General features: G+C 39.7%; 2 protein-coding genes across 4 annotated transcripts in view; one reads left to right on the top strand and one right to left on the bottom strand.

Annotated features, from left to right (window-relative positions):
* The window catches only part of LOC146460340 (diacylglycerol kinase beta-like), a 41,671-nt gene extending 24,737 nt beyond the window's left edge, over positions 1–16,934 (top strand). For all 3 annotated transcript variants that reach the window (XM_085088476.1, XM_085088474.1, XM_085088475.1), the window contains 13 exons: positions 495–568; positions 1,214–1,288; positions 2,221–2,306; positions 2,417–2,464; positions 4,139–4,180; positions 5,336–5,405; positions 6,380–6,470; positions 7,415–7,479; positions 7,979–8,069; positions 8,936–9,104; positions 9,812–9,932; positions 10,711–10,771; positions 12,051–16,934. In XM_085088476.1, the coding sequence (XP_084944602.1) occupies positions 495–568; positions 1,214–1,288; positions 2,221–2,306; positions 2,417–2,464; positions 4,139–4,180; positions 5,336–5,405; positions 6,380–6,470; positions 7,415–7,479; positions 7,979–8,069; positions 8,936–9,104; positions 9,812–9,932; positions 10,711–10,771; positions 12,051–12,167 (1,110 nt within the window). In that variant the 3' untranslated portion in view covers positions 12,168–16,934. The remainder of the gene's footprint in view (positions 1–494; positions 569–1,213; positions 1,289–2,220; positions 2,307–2,416; positions 2,465–4,138; positions 4,181–5,335; positions 5,406–6,379; positions 6,471–7,414; positions 7,480–7,978; positions 8,070–8,935; positions 9,105–9,811; positions 9,933–10,710; positions 10,772–12,050) is intronic.
* LOC146460339 (glutamate receptor ionotropic, kainate 2-like) overlaps positions 16,800–19,746 on the bottom strand; it is a 26,017-nt gene continuing 23,070 nt past the window's right edge. The window contains exons 15-16 of the mRNA XM_085088478.1: positions 19,126–19,265; positions 16,800–17,510 (exon numbers count right to left, since the gene is read on the bottom strand). Of these exons, the coding sequence (XP_084944604.1) occupies positions 17,448–17,510; positions 19,126–19,265 (203 nt within the window). The 3' untranslated portion in view covers positions 16,800–17,447. The remainder of the gene's footprint in view (positions 17,511–19,125; positions 19,266–19,746) is intronic.

Below are 19,746 nucleotides of genomic sequence, written 5' to 3'. Positions count from 1 at the left end.
ATGTCTACAAAGGTTAACAGAAGATTTTTGACAAAAAATGTTGTGTTCAGTTGTAACAACTTTAGAGCTGCTAAGGTTCATTGTATAGTGGGGGTCCTTTTTCAGTGATTTCATCCACAGAATATGAAAAATATACTTCTTTCTGGCTTTCATTTTGAAGACCAGTCACACTTTAGGATTTTATTCACAAACTCAAAAATTTAGCAGTCATGTAATAAGCCTTAGCGTAGCCTGCAGAACTAGCGTTATTTCTTTGCATTTTTCAGGCAAGTGCGAGGCGCGCTCCTCCCGTTGTGCGTGACTCGCGCTCCGCGTTCGCCTCACACTTCCCTCAGATCCGCTCGCCTGTAAAACGCAAAAAAATAACCTGTGTTCTGCAAGCTAGCCTAAGCTATTTCTAACAGCACATTATTGAACCATGACGTACATGGAAGGTGTACCTTACTTACAGTCTTTAATGTGTAAAGTCAAAATACAATTTCATGTCTTCACAGATTTCTCCCTTGCACAGTACCCATCCTTTAGCTGTGTTCATCAATCCCAAGAGTGGCGGCCGACAGGGTGCCAGGTATGGCCGAAACATTTTATTTTGTTTCTGTAGTGAAATTTGTTCATGGAATTTCATGTGATGTTCTCTGAAAAAAAAACAAAAGAAACTTTGCAATGGCACATCAAGCACTGTTTTTTCTTGTCAGCGAAATAGAGCATGAAGGGCGGACATTTTCTAAATTCAGCTCAATTTATATTAACGTGTTTAAAAAAATGAAATTGCCTGCCTCAAGCTTTTTGTTTACCATCTAATTTTGTCACTGTTCTTTTATCAATTTCTTCTGCTGTAACTTAAACTCAGTAAATATTGATTAACTGCTAGGAATGCTGGAGTGTGTGAACACAGCAGACATATCACTATCACTATAATAAATATCACTATAATAAATTATTATTATTATTATTATTATTATTATTATTATTATTATTACATGAATTGTGAATAGGTTTTTTAATAGCTCTTTTTTATATACTTTTAACTTGTAAATAGCAATTTGTGTGGAATATTTTAATAAAGAATTATTATTATTATTTAATTAATAAAAAATTATTATTGTTGTTATTATTATTATTATTATTATTATTATTATTATTATTATTATTATTATTATTATTATTATTATTATTATTATTATCAATGATTATTTTTTCCTACAATGACTAGGTTACTCCACAAGTTCCAGTACTTACTCAATCCAAGACAAGTTTTCAATCTGGGAGAAGGTGGACCCACTCCTGGGTATGTTAGAAATGTCTATTGCATTTGCTACAAAAGAACCTCCCCCTAATAAGCACTGCTCACAATTAAGTGGGGCATGCAAGAGCAAACTAACAAGGGCTGTTCTTGAATAAGCACGACATCCATCAACAACAATTTACCTCTTCTGTTCATCCCTATTCAACACGGTAATTATGTGATGGATATGTTTTTGTAGCCTCAGTTAATACCACCCAATATGGTTTACGCTCCCTAAAATTTACTGGTTCTCGTCTTTTGAATTTCTTGCCTGCAAGCATCATTAAGGGTGCTTACCAAAAGACCAAACTGGCCGGTCGGGCTAGTCATTTCGAAAATGAAATAAGCTTCTTTCGAGAGTTTTTGCTTAAAACCCATCACTGCTATGCATACTATGTAGAAATAAACTGATATGGCTGGACAGTGCTGATTAAAAGTGGAATTCTCTTTGCAAATAGACTGGTCTGGCCGGCCAGTTCTGACTAACGGTAAGCGCCCTAAGTCAAATTCTTTGTCTACTTCATGGTAACACAGGAACCCACAAAACTTTAGAACAAAAATTTATTTCCAAATTGGCACTCTTAATCCCCACGGAATCAACGAATGTTTTTCATTCGACTAATTTATTCTTGTTTTCCACGTTACTGATGCTCCAACCAATAGAGTAGCTCGACTGCTCACTATATAAACACATACTAAACCCACAATTACTCGATTCGCTCTGACGAAGAACTAACGCTCGAAACGTCAGAACTCGAATCTCTTTACGGTGGCTAATTTTCCTTATCAAATCTGTTAATAAAACTAAACATTTTTATGCTTTAATAGTACAGTAACTCTTCATTATAGCACAGACTAGAGATTACAATGGGATTCCGAAGCCAGGGGCTTATGTAGGATGTGTTTAAACATGTAACCGTTGTGTTGTATTTCAGACTGAAGTTCTTCCAAAGCGTTTCTGATTTTCGTGTTCTTTGCTGTGGTGGGGATGGTACAGTAGGCTGGGTATTGGCAACAATAGGTGAGTGCCATTCTTTCATGTATTCAAGCCTTTTATCCACAGTTCAAACGTGATATTTGATACATTTGCTCTCGTGAAGTGGTTAAATTGGATCGTTTGTTTGTCAATAGATAAATTACAGATTAAGAAACCACCGCCAGTTGCTGTGTTACCTCTTGGTGAGTATCAGTGGCCTGAGTATCATCATGTTATCTAGACTCACTTGCCTCAAGTTGTCTTCTTATGCGCCGAAGAGTGGCCGACGAGCGACGAAAACGGACTTTGAGAAAGTGTACATGTTAATGAGAAAGATGTACTAATCAGTAAATGACACAGGCATACTCGGAAAAAAAATCAGAGTGCTCCTATCAGGGGTCAAACCTAAGACCTTCCGATTACTAGTTGGGATGCTCTAACACTGAGCTACAGGAGACTCGTGGGAGCTAAGGGATGGAACAAGCATCCTGCATACTGCTAGGATTTGAATGTCAATGCGTGGAATGTGCGCAATGGAAAAAATGTGAAATAATGTGTACATGTTAACTTTTAACTTTTGAGTCTATAACTCACCCACTTCTTCGCTATTGTGGGTAAACCTCAGAGCGTCTCCACAAGTCTTTCATTCCTGTCTGTCTTGAGATACCCGTAACTGCGGTCAAACATAAAACAATAAGAAAAGAAAAAGTTTTTACTGATAAGTTTTTTGTGAGTCTTTCAGTTAGCCTGCGTGCAGACGCCTCCTATTTCCTTTGTTACTTTGTTGAGTTATCTAAATCATTGTGTTAAAAATTTGAGATGATTATCGCCTATTTTCGCTTTTAAATTTCCCGAGCACCACCATTTTGGATTCTGTGACGTCATAGGTTGCCGCTATTGTCAGTAAGCAGAAGGTTCTTTTGTGTGAAACAATTGAGCAACTGTATTACGTCACAAAATCCAATATGGCCGTGCCCGGGAAATTTAAAAGCGAAAATAGGCGATAATCAAATCCTGTTTTGTGGGCCCCAAAAATAATATTTCCATGTTTCCCAACGAAACTTGAAGTTAGATTGTATTTTCAACAATTTAACGTTAATTTATTTCAAGAGTGGAGGATTCCTTTAAAGTGAAGCATGTGGAGACTGGCCAGCACTGTGTGTCTGTGTTTAGTGTTTGAATACATGACATACTTCACTTTAAAAAACTTGAAATTTTTGATTAGTAAATCTTAAAAGTTTTTAGAAAAAAAAAACTTATCAGTTTTGAGCTCTGAAAGTAAATGTGTTATTTTTCACAGACTTTTCTTATTTTTGATGTTTGACCACAGTTAAGAGCTGCCCTCACTGCTTCATTGTAAGGATAATTGAATATCTGTTTTTTAATTTTTTTTTAACAACTTTTTATTTGCCTTAGCTTACATGACAAGGCATTTGCAATACTGAACACCACTAACATTACTTACAATACTCACAATACTAACCACAATAACTATATCTACACCTGTACATTGTTAACAATACTTACTATGCTTACAATACTAAAATTACTTACAATGTCCACACTTCTTACAGAACTAACACTATGCCTGCTTTATCGATGATAATATAATAAGAAAAGTAAATGAATAAAATTAAAAAAAGAAAACAAAACGAAAGAAACATATACTTATTTGAGTCTAAACAGAAAAGAAAGGATGAATAGGTAGAAATAACAATAATGGCAATACGGGATGGTTTGATAGGATTTTTTTGTTTTTAGGTTTTTTGTTAGAATATTACTTTTATTGCTGTAGTTGTTCTTGTTGCTGTACAGTGTTGCCGTTCTCTCTTGTTTTTTTCTTTTATAAGACGTCAAATATTTTTAATTGTCCACAGGTACAGGAAATGATTTGGCAAGATGTTTAAAATGGGGAGGAGGTAATTGTTAGTTAAAAGCAACTTACTACTTAAGTCCAATTGATCTTCAGGTCTTTCTTAGAGGTTTGATTTAGGAATGGAAGAAACCTTCGATGAGGGCCATAACTTCTTCCCCATCATCTGAGAGATCCTTTGAGATCATGATGGAGTTCATGGGTGGGGCTGTCTGGACTGGGTAGGGGTACTCACCTAAAGAAATTGTGATATTCAATATAGGTTTCTGGGTCTTGTGGATATATGGCCTGGCATAAGACATACATATTTGCCTTTGGTTTAAAACGGAAGACAGTTTACAGCTGAGGTCTAAGGCACATCTGCGGTTAAATAGGTTGAGGGTCAAGGTCTATAGCTGGAAGAGTTTTTACACATGCAAACAAATTCAGTGAAAATTCACCTCATGTTTAAGTAATGTTTAAAACACAAGCAGCGGTGTTGCTGCGAGTTTTTTGAATGGCTTCAAAAACGTTCCTGGAAAAGCGTGTGTCAAGAGAGTTCATAACAATGATGCTTTTGTGAACGTTGGAAATTAGCATACGAGAAAAACATTAAACACCGCATACTAATAAGGAGGAGGTTTTATCGGGTTTTAAAACCACTGCACGCGATGTTTTATCGACCATTTGATAGGTCAATGGGCTTATGAATTATTAATGATTTTTTGAAGAATTTAGCTAGAAACATTCTCTTGGATGCCCAGTTCTCAAGCTCATAGCTACGCACCCGACCAATCTGCAATCTTAGGCCCGGTTTATACGTCGAACTTTACATCAGCCGAACCTAATACCTATTAAGGTCGACCCAAATAATTAAGTTCGGCAGTTGATTCAGACGTCGAACCTAACTAAAGTCGAACTTAAAGCTAAAGTAAGAAAATAGACTTTATATAATTTATACGTAACGTATGCATTTGGTTCGGCACATGTAAAAGTTCGACGTCTGAATCGAAGTTAATTGAACTTTTGCCGTTCTATTCGACTGGCGCAGTGGAAAAGAACGGCGGGTCGAACCAAAAACAAATCTGTCAATCCTAACTGATTCATACGTCGATCTTTACATGCGCCGAACCAAATGATTAGGTTCGGCTCATGTAATGTTCGACGTATGAACCGGGCCTTACTGTACCTGTTGTCCTTTTTTATTTATTTTTTTTTTTAGGATATGAAGGTGGTAGTATCTCTAAAGTACTGAGTTTGATTCAAAAGAGCACAGTTGTAAGTCTTGACAGGTACTAACTTATCGTTGTCATCTCTTAACTGTCCACTAGCATTGTTTAGCACTCATCCGTCATATGGTGACCCAATCTCGTACCCAGAGTCCTCAGGCTCCTTGGCCAGCAGTTGGTCGCCAGGAGAGACTCTGGAGAACTGGAATTTTATTACCGCGTGATTTCTGCGGTAAAACAATGCAAGCAGCTACGGGGCAGCCAATCAAAATTTTAAATAAAATTCCAGTTTCCCAGAGTCTCTCCTGGCGACTATCCGCTGGTCAAAGAGCCTGAGGACTCTGGGTACGAGATTGATGGTGACGCTGTCAAAAATCCCATTTTCATTCTATCTATCCTGCAAAGCCTGGGTTCACACATGCGACCCAAATACAAACGCAAAGCGCTGGGAATACCCATACCAGACACACATGCGTGTTAAGAATGGTTCTCCAACATGGGGAATAGGTCATGCTTATCGTCACGGTTCACTTCTTTGCACTTGCGTTAGCGATGCTCACACGTGAGCAAATGCAAAAGCAAGCAAAACCCAAACGCAAGAAAAAGGAATATTTTTCTTTTTCTTGCGTTTGCATTGCGTTTTCGCTGTTCACACTCACTTGCACTTGCATTTCACTTACTTTGCGTTTGCGTCGCACGTACAAACCAGGCTTAAAGTTTAACCCTTCACTGCAGATGTTTGAAAAATACGTGTCAGCAAGTCAACATGTGAGACTGAAGATACAAATGACACAAGGTTAACTTCGAAACCTTCTGTGCTGGGTTAGTGAGTCACGTAGGACGGTGGGGAATTCCAAGGGAATGCAGTTCTTGCTATAAGGTTGAATCCGGCAAGTTTTCCACCATGAGCTTAAAGAGGATTAATGCTGCTCAAGAACTGTCTTCTCAAAGATCACGAACACCAGGGAACACCTCGTGACAGAACCCTTTTAATTTATATTTTTGGTTGACTTAGTCGTGGCATTTGCTTACTTTAGGTGGTCAGTTTCATTCAAGCAAACAAATTCAGAAGACACTGGCGACTCGCCTCCACTGGACATCATCAATAACTACTTCTCTATTGGAGTGGTATGTTTGTCTCATGATATAAAATAGTCCAGTTTCGAATTCGCCAAGACCGTTGGATAGAAAGACAAAAGGCGCATTTATACAGGGTTAGCCTCAACCTGAAGCAAAATATTCGCAAATGTTGGCAGGAAAGTACTGAATCCTAAAATAAAACAATACACAAGAGTTGTGAAAAGTTAATCTTCTCACTGGTATTTGTGAATATTTTACCCAGATTGAGGCTAACCCTGTATAACTGCATCTTTTTTCTTTTTATCGAGCGGTCTTAGTGAATTCGAAACTGGACTATTTCGTTAGAGCTGTGGTTGCATCGAAAGCAAAATTCAGAATAAACACTAACGATTGTACTCATAGTGTATGGTTTGAACCAATGAGTATGGCTATTCTGTTTGCTGTACTTGACTATTCTCTTCAGTTCATTTGTCATCTGACACTGGTTCTGACCCACAACAGGTGGTACTTTAGATGGCTGGGGGTGTATCGCTGGGACTCTGAACCTCCTTGCCAAACCCGACCAAGTTCAGCTGCATTTTCCAACCCTATACTAGACTAAAGACCAAAACTCCCAACCCTATTCTAGACTCGCTATTTTCTAGAAACTCGGTCACTATCACAGTCCCGCCAAAACAAAATCCTCCTTGTGTACAACAACAACTAAAACACGTTATTTAGTGTCAATTTCCGGAAAACCTAGTCTGGACTAAATTCTTTTAGCAATTGATCAGTTTCCTGGAAAATGATGCCCTATTCTAGACCAAAACTCTCTGATTTCTATACCCTATCCCAGACTAAACTGCTTGAAAACCATACCCTTCACATCGGCACATACCCATATAGCTTACATAAAATTATGAAAGTTCCCCCCTCCCCCTCCCCCCGGGTGTTTCGGTCACTTGTCTTTTTTGTTTTCACTTGTTCTCTAATTGGTGTTTGTTGGTTTTTAGGACGCATCTGTAGCACTCAAGTTTCATTTACAAAGAGAGAAGAATCCAGAAAAGTTTAACAGCAGGTGAGAGCTTGTGTATGTTGACACCCACCCAAACGAGTGGGAACAAGGTGGAAAGGGAGGTGAGATTTGAAAGAACGGAGCGGGGCACGAGAGAAAAAAAAATGGCACTTATTGGGAGATTAAGGGGAGGGCATCACACTCAATCACCAAATGAACCTGGGAGAAGCTAGTGTGGGAACAGGGTGGAAGGATGTGAGAACGGGGGGGGAGGGGAGGGAGGGGGGGCGAGAAGTGGGAGATTTAAGGGGGGACATCACAAAATGAATCTGGGAGGATCGGGGATTGAGAAAAACGAGAAGTGGGAGATTTAAGGGGAGACACAGCAAGGTAGAGAAGGACAAATGCTCAGTAATGTCTAACTACTGAAAGACACCGGTTGCTTGGCTTGTTACACACAATTTATATTCCGCCTTTAGGCCTTTAGGTCTCGTTAAATTGTACAGGGGAACTCTGTTTGCATGATGAAAGTTTTAAATAAGTGAAAATTTGTCTTTTACAGGTTAAAGAACAAATTTCGTTATTTTGAGTGTGGGACATCCGAGACTCTTTCAGCAACATGCAAAAATTTACACGAGGAGATTGAGATCATCGTAAGTTTTGCTTTATGTTTCTAGATAAGTGAATGTGTGCGGTGATTCACTTTTGTTTTATAAAGGTCAAGGAAAACATTTCGTTTGTTTCTATCGAATTAATAGCTGCCTTGTACCTAGTCCTCTGAGCTTACGCAACAGGACGGCAGAGGAAGCCAAAGTTACAGGCCAACACTGAAATAAAAAAATAAAAAAAAAAAGAAATATGCAATTGCAGAGATCCACACTCAAAGCACCAGCCTTCAGGGAAAAGTTGTTGATGTATTATATCAAACACAAGGAAGAGTGTTTTATCTGATTTCCAAACACGGACAACAAGGTTGAAGAAAAGAGGCGCAGCGAACTACGAGGTGTTTATGGAAATTGGATGAAACACTATTTCGAGTGTTTGATGTAGCTTCTTAAACCATTGATAGTTCTTGGAGAAAATGTCAGCAAAGGTTTACCAAATCTTATGATAATCAAGATCACATTTCCAAATCTTCTTCATAGTGATCTTGTGTGTGTTGTGTTCATGAATTATACCTGAGTTTTGAGAACAGGTTATGGTAATGTATTTATAAACTGCACATATCGCATAGTTTCATGGCGGTTTACAATTCTTCTGTGGGGTCAGATCAGACGTCAGCATGTAAAGGCGCCAGTGGCAGCCGCTATCAGTCCATATTTTGATCTCACCCACCCACCCACCCAACCCAAGCATGAATGTGAAAGACAGATGAAACCAGAGATAGGGATAGACCACCACACCGGGGTTACATACCCTACTCTTTTCGAACAATGTGTGGGATCCCCACAGATTGTTAAGAACAGGTGTTATCACTACGTATACACGAAAAGGCTGAGGACTGCTCTGCATTTTTCAGTGCGATGAAACGCCATTAGAACTGCCTCAGCTGGAGGGTATCGCTGTAGTAAATATTCCCAGTGTGTACGGTGGAGCAAACCTCTGGGGTGAGACTGACAAGAAGAAAGCCAGAAAATCACGGGCTAAATCTGGCGGCAGAGCTAATGACTTGGAGTGGGCAGTACAAGGTGAGCGCTGGATAAAGCGAGTGCTTATTTGATTTGTGCTGTCAAACAGCTAATTTCGGGACACTTATGTCAGAGGGACTTAACTTGGTTCCAGAGAAACCGAAGGAAGTCATATCAACTTCCGTGATACTGATTACTCCATATTAGGGACAATTCACTTGGTTCCAAAGATGCCATTTCACCACAATCACCACCGTCGTCATAATCATCATCATCCTCATCATTTTTTATAAATACTCTTTTATTTCCTTTAAACATACAATATACAAGTCTCATCATCATCATCACTGTCATCAGTTTCATCTTTCTTATGATTATCACCATCATGCCCTGTATTTTTGTATCGTGATTCAAAGCTGGTGGCCGGTGTAGGCGCGGTGGTGTACGGAGTGTAAAAGTCCAGGTTGCTAGGTTAGACAAAGCCATGGTCTAAGCATGTTTTAGGGAAGAATCTTTTTTAGCGTTAGCCACTATAAGCCTTATTTAGAAAACGCTATCTCAAACAAGCGAAGTTGTTTTGAGAGAACTGCTTCCAGTTAGGTTTAGATCTTGGTTAAAATCACGTCTAGCTTAGACTTGGTTGAAATAATCGGCCCCTAGCGGGTTGGGCACCATCCGCATCGGCCACGTTGGCCCAAATTAGGATTTTATCCTTTCTGCTTTGTTTATTACAAACAGTTCATTAAAGAATTTTGTTGTTTGTGTAGACATTGGAGATGGACAGCTGGAAGTTGTTGGACTTGAGAATTCTCTCTATGTTGGGCAGATCATCGCTGGTGTTAGAGCGCATGGTGTAAGATTGGCGCAGTGCTCCTCCATAACAATAAGGTGAGTATGAGGTCAGTGGATTAGCAAATGTTCGTGAATGTCATATTTGCATTTGGTAACTTAGTTTCCATCATCTTTGATGACAAGGAGTTTAAGAAGCTACTACAGCGAGGGCAACGAGAACGTCACAAAACAATAGGATTTAATGAGGAAAGCAATGGCTCTGCACGTGCAATTTAAATTTTTGGTACATTTCTTTGCCGTACTCGACCAAACAACAACGCGAAATGACCAAATTCAAGGTTTTGTGGAGAACGTGAGCACGTTATGGTAATTCTTTTATTCTCTGTCTCAACTTGAACGCCGTTCTCACCTGTTCTGTTATTGGATAGATCAGCCACATTGTGCAAGTTCAACGAATTGGAGTAATCACGAAATAGAACAAGTAAAGCGAAGTTATATTTTCAAGTGATGTTTTCGTTTTTTCGTTGCCGTCGTAGTTTCTTAAAGTCCCTAATATTTCTCAGAGTTAAGTGAATGTGGTGTCGTCATCTGACTATATAACGTGTCACTGGAATTTTGTTACGTTAGGGAGAAAGCCTGGATTTTCAGTTAATGTATTTAAACATGCCTATGTTGGGATGGAACACTTGTAAGATAAGATTGAGTGGAAGTGGTTTGTTGTGTAGACAAAGATTAAAATTTTATCAAAAGAAGTGAACTTTTTACTTGGCCAGGCAGCCCCTCTTCCAGTAGATTACGAGAAGATCCCCAGTTGCTGATCAAACAATAGAGGCCCGCCGGTCTTTAATAATCCGATTTCTTGTCTGGTTTGCAGAACCAAGAGGCTGTTTCCGATGCAAATCGATGGAGAACCGTGGATGCAGCCCCCGGCTGAGGTCAGGAAACTTATTACTGCACTGAAGACATAACTGTTTTTGTTTTTTTTTGTTTTTTTCAGTTTTAAACTTCCAATTTTGTTAAAGATATGAATAAATGGTGGTCGTGGAGTTGAATTCAGTCCTGTTTTCGTTAGTGTCTATAAGAAACTTACGAAAAACAGATAGAATTCTGATAACAAAGCTTTGATAAAATGCGTGATTCTGATTGGTTCTCCTCGCGCCCAATCACAGAGCTGTAATTGGACACCCATGCTGAGCGTACGTCATTCAAATGCAAGAACATGGCTTTTAGTTTTCAACTGTTTAATGTTTTATGTTCCTGGCATTTTGAGTAAAGACGTTTTCCCAGGCTTAGTAATCTTGAATTTTGTCGTTGATCCGATAAATCGACAGTTGGTCTTCATTGCAATCGTGCTCACAATTTTATATCGAAATTTGAAATGACTCTTCCAATGACTTCCTGAATTGTTCTTTATGCATTGCCTGCTTTCTTTTGTATGTGAGAGATTTAGAATCGCGTTTACGGCAAACGTGAATTTCGCGTTGACGTTTTCTTGATAAAGCGAATACATAGATGGGAATAGTGTAAAATAATTCTGACCTTTGATGCTAACGGAGGCGGCGTGGCCTAGTGGTTAGGGGTGCCAAACGTGTAATCTGGAGGTTCAAGTTCCGCTCCAAGGCCATGCTTTGTAAATAGCCAACTGATTTGCCTCCCACCAGTTGGGATTTTTAAAAATGTTATTTTCAGTTTACATATTTATTTAGCAGAAAAACTAACGCGGAGAGATTTCGACGTTTCGATGACATCCTGTCATCATTATCAAGAAAATTTACATAAGTAAGTAGACAAAACTAACTAACTATTGTTTTCAGTTTAGTTTTGTCTACTTACTTATGTAAATTTTCTTCATTTTCTTGATAATGATGACAGGATGTCATCGAAACGTCGAAATCTCTCCGCGTTAGTTTTTCTGCTAAATTTAATAACAAAAGTCAATCTTATGCATATTTATTTCACTTATTTATGGTGTCCCCAATTAGCGCTACAGCGCTAAAATACTTTGACACTTAAATAAAGTCATTTATTTTTATTTATTTTAACGGAAAACGAATCAATTTTTCTGAGAAACTGAGAACAGCGAGCGGCAAATGTAGGATAAACATGGTTACGTGGTCATTTCTGCCGGCAGCCGTTTGCTGTAAGTGCGATTCTAAATCACTGGTATTGCCGTGTTGGATTCTCATTCGTTTTCTCCTTTGATTCCTCCTTCAGATTGTGATCACACACAAGAATCAAGTTCCAATGCTGCAAGGCCCACCACCAGTGAAAACGTCGTTCTTCTTTAGGAGAAGACCAATGCGAGATCCCGAACTGGAGAGTGAGATATAAAGCTTATCATGTACACTGACACGTGAATGCCTTGGGCCGCCATTTGAGCTCAAGTTATCTGAACATGCAGCAGGTTTATTGCTTAGCTATTCAAATCGCGCCACACGCGAAACACAACCGCTCTTAGTCTTCATTTGCAGACAGAACAGCTGTTGAGGTAAGTTTTATTGCGTTTGCACTGCAAACAGTCCCTGTTTTCTTCCTGGTTAGGTATGTGAACGCAACCTAAGTGGCCTAGCTACGTTGTTGCACGAGTTACCCTTGCGGGGGTCTTCAAGGATGTTTTCTCGCCAGTCTTACACCTGAACTGCGTACAAGACTCGTATGCGAGCCGCCTTTATGATGATCACACGCGAGGTACTCTATCGAGGCTCCACGCGAGCCACCCTCGCGATTTTCAGCATTTCACAATTTCCCCCACTCTCATCGCAGTTTACAGTTGCTGTAGAGAAAATAGGGCCTGTTTTGCAGCCTTGTTGCGTTTTAAAAGGACCATTTTGTTTTACTGTCGCGTAAATGAAAGGAAAAAGGCACTTTATTGCCGTTTTAATATTTTAATGGGTTTCCAATCATTACGTTATTTAATGAAGAAAATACTGTGTTGGCATAAATTGCTGTCTTGGCTAGGCTATGCGATCTTATATTTTACTAGAGCGGGTTTTAGTTACGGCCGTAAAGGCAGGAATCCAAGTCTTTGCAGGCCGGGCCTTTAGTCCAAAAGTACCGTTGTCAGGGTACAAAAGAAGTAAAGTTAAATTGAAAAAAGGTTATTTTAGTTGTTAAATTTTAAGGTGTAATTTTCACGTTTTAAAATGAAGTTTTAAACAAGTACATGTGTCAGATTATGACGTGTTCCAAGGTCTCAGATTAATACGGAGGGTTGGGGTGGGGGTGGGGGTGGGGTGAGAAAAATACCGTAGCCTTAAAAGACCTGATTCTTGAGCTGAATATTTAAGTAACAAAAAGTTTTAGGAAACAGAATTACCCTCCCTGAGTTTTCAAGTTTTTGTTGGCTTTCCGACAATGCTACCTGGCCTTATAAATAAAACAAAGTAGTTTTCCACTGTCAGGAACGTTTGAGGTGACATTTCACCAAAGAAAACGCTAGTTGTTCATCGCAATTTTAACAGAATTTTTCGACGGTAAAATGCCTTCGGAACAGACATTTTACCGAAGCGAACGGTTGGGTGCCCGTGAGTTGTATAAATGAATATCATCGAACCGCTGTGGGGTCCTGTAGAGTGAGACCTACAATCCTCCACTCCCCTGCCCCCCACCCCGTCTGATACCCTGGAACAGGTCTTTAGTGTCATTGCTATTTTCTCTTAACTGTGTCAGCGTCAAATGGCCGAAAGTACAAAAGAGAATTATGCTGTTGATCAGCATAAGGCACCAGTGAGCAGCCGCTCAGCTGTAGTGTCCGAGATAGTGTTATTTATTCTTAGTTCACATATGAATATAACATGTTAGCTAGGATGAATTTTAGACAAGAATCAAGTGATAATTTTAACAGCACCATGAGCACATTTTAATCTTTTCATCCCTAAGTTCAAATATGAATTCTCCTTAGTATTCGTTGCATGTTACTTTTTGGTTAGTTGAGAGAATTCGCTAAGACATCAAGAAAATATTCCCTAATTTATAACGTTATTATATAGTCGAACCTCGACCAAGGGAGCCCTCTTGCAGATGTTAACTCTCCTGCTCGCAGCCATAGAGAAAAGCTGCCCTTTATAGTGTAATTACCGTCATTGCAGGTTGGGATGAAAGGGTTAAATTAGAAGCGATGGTGCATTTACTGATCTGTAGCTTGCTGGCAAGTGGCCGAGAAGACTGGCTACGTCTTGAATCATAATGTATAAACTGGATAATATAATAATCCCAGCAAGTATGGAAACCTTGTGCCTTCTATGTACTGCGCTCATATAGCAGGGGTGAGGGCACGCAGAGTTTGGCGACCTTGCTTTGTAATTTGCAATAATAATCGTCTTCGTTGCACGGACCGAACCTTTAAGATCTGCAGCTAGAAGTCAAAATTTTACTCGCTTAAACTTGAACAAAATATCAGAATTGTTGGTGAGGTGAGAGAGGTCAACAAAAGGTTTACTGGACAGTCAGAAATCCTCTCCTGAATTTTAGCCAAGGTTTCGTCTTTCAATGACGAAATATTTCATTTTAGTTTTCACGTATTAATAGAAAGCAAAGAGTTCGCCAAATATAGCTGGTGTGATCCTTCCCCTGTCACTGCAGACCTTAAGCAACGAGATTGCCACGGATGCTTGAAATGGTGACGTCAAAACGCACCAAAACACAAAAGCAGAACTTCCGGAACGTCTTCAGTCTGGTTGCTTTGGGTTTCTATTAACCACAGTACAGCTGCTTGCTTCAGAAATGCTATGATTTGTACGCTTTCTTATAAAGCACAATGGAGGACACAAAACAAGACGGTGATGACCTTCCTAAGAGGGGAGGGGAGGGGGAAAAGGGAAGGAAGCCTTTTCTCGCCCTCCCTCCCTCCCCCGCTCCACTTTTAGCGAAGAATTTAATTAAACTCGAACGTCTTATCTTTCTAAGAATTTTAGTCCGCTTAGCAAACTGAGAAGGGGTGTGGGTGGGGAGGGAGAGTGTGTAACTTACATTAGTTTTGACTTCAGTTGACTTGTTTCGTCGAGCAACGTTGTTGTAGCGGGTCAAAATCGTTTTGTTTCGTTTCCTCCAAGAAAAAGCTTTATTAGAAAGTTTACAGAAAGTTAATATAATCCTCGTATAAAGTAATATATGATAAATACTGTGATGGATTGCTGTTGAAACACCGTTCGAGAGTTGAGGTGCTTTAGACAAGAACTGAGTTCTGGTACAAAAGGGAGGCAAGCTTGGTCATTCTCATCTAAAACTGTCAATCAAACACTGCAGTGTAAACAATGACAATGAATTTACCACCACCGCCAAAGAAATGTGTGGCAAACTCTTTAAAAAACACTACTTTAAATCCCAGGTTGCTGAGGTGGAATTTCGATGTCGCATGTTTTAAAATGACGGAGTTCCCATTCCTTTTATACTTGATGATCCTGTTTAAAGATACCAACGCAACCTCGTTCTCAGGGTCTTTCTCCGACGAGAACGAGGTTGGTAGTAACTTTGTCATTGGCTGTTTCAGGAACGGTTCAAAACCAAAACAACAACCATTTCTCAAGTGGATAAGGGGTTTAGTTTCTAAAGAAACTGGCGCGCTTCGGTGGGGAGTAGAAACGAATGTTTGATTTATCAACAGAGTTGATAACTAAAGGTAAATTGGTCACTGTAAAGAGATTCGATTGTTGACCTTTCAAGCCATAGCCCTTCGTCAGAGCGAATCAGGGCTAACACTCGAAATGTCAGCACTCGAAACTCTTTACGGCGGTCAATTTACCTTTAGTCGACAACTCTGTTGATAAATCAAACATTCGCAACCATTTCTCAAGGACGTGTTTGTCTCTAACATGAACGTTTTTCCTTTGATCGTATGTTTATGTCTAATTGTTTTGTAAGGAATCGTTGGCGCTTTCGTTTGCTTTAAACATATCCTAGCTTTGGTGGGAACCTGGTATGCTGAATAGGATTTTAAGTTAAGATTCTCGGGCCAGATTCACGAAGCCCTCCAAAGTATTGTTTCTTGACAATAGACTATTGCTAGTCCAACAATAGTCTATTGTAATTCCAACAATAGGCCATTGTTAGTCCAACAATAGACTATTGCTAGTCCAACAATAGGTTATTGTTAGTCCATCAATAGACTATTGTTAGTCCAACAATAGATTATTGTTAGTCCAACAACAAACTATTGTTAGTCCAACAATACTTTATTGTTAAGAAACAATACTTAGCTTACGAGGGCTTTGTGAATCTAGCCTCTGGATAAAATCCTAATTCACATGAAAGCTTCTGGACCCAGTTGTTCAAAGCTCGATTAAACTAATCCTGGATTAACATGACCCTCAATTTTGTCTTTAGCATGAGCTTAAAATTAGCTTTCAAAAACCACCTTTAATGAGCGAGATGGAAACCTCAGTTAGCTTTTAATCGTGGATTAGCGTTAATCGGCTTTCGAACAACCGGGCCCTGGTCAGTACGCTGCTGTGGTTAATTTATTTTCTCAGTATCCGGCAAACAGTTTTGTTTTCCCGTTGTTACTCCAAAGAGAAGAGAGGTTATAAAGAGACACCCGGGCCGGGATAGTATGTATGGGGTGTTTCCTCCTTCAACAACAGTTACCTTCCGTGGTCAGCGAAAATGATTTGTCTTGAGCTTAAAGCATATTAGTCTTAGATTAAAGAAAGTAACTATTAACTAACTTAACCTTAAAACCAGAAACGGAGCTCAGTGCGTTAAAGAGGACCCAAGGGAAACACGACGGCCTCGGAGATGAATCAACGTCACAAAACCAAACTTTTACTCGGCGAAAGAATGGCTTGGCCGTGCGTTAAAAATCTTGTTGCATTTCTTTGCCGTTGTCGCCACAAACCCAACGCAAAATAACCAAATCAAAGGTTTTGTGGTTTCGTGACGTTTTCATCAGCGTTGCCATCTTGGTTGCTTGAGGTCCTTAGGCCTGCGTCACTGGACTCGTCTGGTTTTGACAGCATAACTAGCCGATCAAGTGCGAACGTATTTATTCCATGTCATCACACGAGTCGTATTTATGATTAAATGTGATTTTATTTGTCGGAGGGTACAGCTGTCCACCGCTATAGATAAAATGGACAAATAAAAAATCGCATGAGAATGGAACCTGTGTCTTGTGGGTCTTGTACTAGCTAGCTAACGCATCCTTAGCAATAACAGCCTGTCCTGGACAACCATTTCGTCTTTCAACGCAATTTGATCACATTCAAATTACAACGACTTTCCTAAGGTGTTTTTAGCGCAAACGGAACACGACGAAGACACCTGCTCGCGGCTAACTTAACTTATTCAAAGCTTATTTTAAAAGGTATCAGATCAGTTGGCTGTGTACATGTCGCAAGGAAAGCTTGTTCACCGTCCTTTTTTTTTTTCTGCGACGCCCACAAACGCCAACTAATTTTTTTAACAGGAATTTACAAACTGCGCCTTAATTCACGCGAATCGAGTTCACTTTTTACAGCTGAAATACTTCTCTTTCAAAGTACTGTCTCTACAGTAGTCAACAGAGCTGGGTCCGCAGTCTTCATAACACTAAGGTTCATAACTCTTCATAACACTTCATAACTCTAAGGTTCCAGGTCTTGCTTACTGAGGGTCGTTCTCCGCTTCTTCTTGGAGCTAAAGACTCCCTTTCTTGTCGGCAGACGTCTGGTCCCCTGCGCTTGCCAGCAGTTTACGTCGCTGTTGAGTAAAATAAAGATAGTTTTGAAATGTCACACTAAACTGATAGAACGCATATCGCGGTTATAACATATTGTGCAGCTGGTTGTTCAGTGTTTTGGTTTTTGAGTCCTACGAAATCCTACGTTGTTCCGAGGTGATGAATGCGTTAATGAGCTTGGAACAATCTGGAAAAGGGGTATCGAGACCAAGGGGCATACCAGCGCAGCCCCCTTAATTCCCTATCCATTCATTTCTATAAGAACCTCCTTTAGAGTGGTTTTAAAGTGGATGTCGAATATAATTCGCTTTTGCTTTGGTTTTTCTTTACTAGGCTGTCTGATTGGTTAGCAAAATTCGCCCCATTTTCTCAACCAATAACAAACGAAAAAACAAATCAACCGATCCTGCCAGCACGAGTTTTCCCGCGCTTTAAGCCCCAGCTAAACCATCAAACATTTTTGCGTATTACCGCTCAAATTATGACGTTACAGTTGTGTTGTGACGTCGCACAAATTCCGTTTCTGATTGGTTGCTTTTTCCCGCTCCCGAAAGTCTTGTTGGCAGAGGTGACTAAACGATAACACATTTGTTCGTAAAGCAAATGTTTATGAAAATTACTGAAATACCATAGGAAAAATGCTCTGAAACAGCAATAATGTAAACCACATGCTGCCCTTAACTTACCGTGCTTTCCATTTACCAGAGATCGGCCAGTCTTAATTGAATGCGTCGTTTTGAAGAATTTGAAAATAATCACTCCAAAAATGGTACGCGCTATTTTAAAGAAATTCGAAGGCCTAGGATAGAACGTATCCAGAGTACAGTCGGACCTCCATTTAGCGGCCACTTATTAAGCGGCCACCCTCCATTAAGCGTCCACTTTCCATAGTCCCGAATTATTTGTCAGTAAAGTGCTGCATTCGATGCCTCCGTTCAACGGCCACCTCTATTAAGCGGCTGCGGCCACCTTTTTGTTGTTGCAAGTTTAGTATTTATTGTTTTTCTACCTCTATTAAGCGGGCCAGCAAATTATCTTTTCAAGCGAAATGGTGACATAATATGAAGGTGAAATATTTTGAGCTAAAATTTTTTAGACTGTTGATGCGAACAAGGCCTAAGAAACTTGATGCTTTGTGACATAGATATTGCATATTTTTCTGTACATACTCAACATTAAAAAACACTGTACTTAACGACTACATGCTCTCTGTGTTAGAGCTAGAACTTTGCACGGCCTTGAAATGCGCAAATTCTGGGCACTTAATGTTTTGTTTCAATGATTTTGCATTTATCTTCACATATGTTCACTTTTCAACAAGCGTTTTGCTATATAGAGGCAATAAAATTACGTTGACTGCCATTTCTACCCAATTTATGTTGTACCTCTATTAAACGGCCAACCTCTGTTAAGCGACCAGTTTTCAAAGTCCCCAGGGTGGCCGCATAATAGAGGTCCGACTGTATTGGTAAATTCCGTTTACGAAAGGCTCTGAAAGGAAAGGCGGAATCATCACTCTTCACTCTTCATCACTCTTCGACTAAACTTTCACTTGTATCGTTAGTACCGTTCAAATAAATAACACGTTGCTAAGTTTGTGATTCAAAACACCATAAGTTCCTTTTTTTCTCTCACCTGTTTCTCCTTTCCATTGTTTTTAGCCGAGGCGTAGATCCGCTCTATGATCATGATCACCAACCCCAAAACACCACTGATACCCAGCAAAATGAACACTCCCAGCATGCCTTGGAAAGTCATCATCTGCACTGTGCTACCTGATATAAAACACAGTAACAATACAACTGTCAGTATATACTAGGTGCGCTTACACCATAGGCTATAGGAAACATGGGTTTCGACTGAAGAAAGGTTATATTTATCTCAGGTAAAGTTGAATTACTCACACTGAAGTAGCCTCTTATATTTTCCGGTCGTGTCTCCCTATTTATTTCTTGTAGAATATCCCGCTAAGCTAAGCGCGCGAGCGTTAACTTTCTAGGGTTTAGCGGCCGCGCCTGGGATTTAAGTAGGACGCTCGGTCACCAAGACTTAACGAATGCTTGCGATGTAATTCTGAATCCAACGACGCGTTGTTAGGGATATTCTATAAGAAATAAATAGGGAGACACAGCCGGAAAATATAAGAGGCTACTTCAGTGTGAGTAATTCAACTTTACTTGAGATAAATATAACCTTTCTTTAGTCGAAACCCATGTTTCCTATAGCCCATGGCAGACCTGCCAACCCATGGTAAAG

Source organism: Pavona decussata, unplaced genomic scaffold, assembly GCF_977016875.1.
Source record: "Pavona decussata unplaced genomic scaffold, jaPavDecu1.1 SCAFFOLD_214, whole genome shotgun sequence".
Classification (NCBI taxonomy): Eukaryota; Metazoa; Cnidaria; class Anthozoa; order Scleractinia; family Agariciidae; genus Pavona; species Pavona decussata.
The sequence above is the reverse complement of the archived record's forward strand: the minus strand, read 5'-3'. Positions and strand labels throughout refer to the sequence as shown.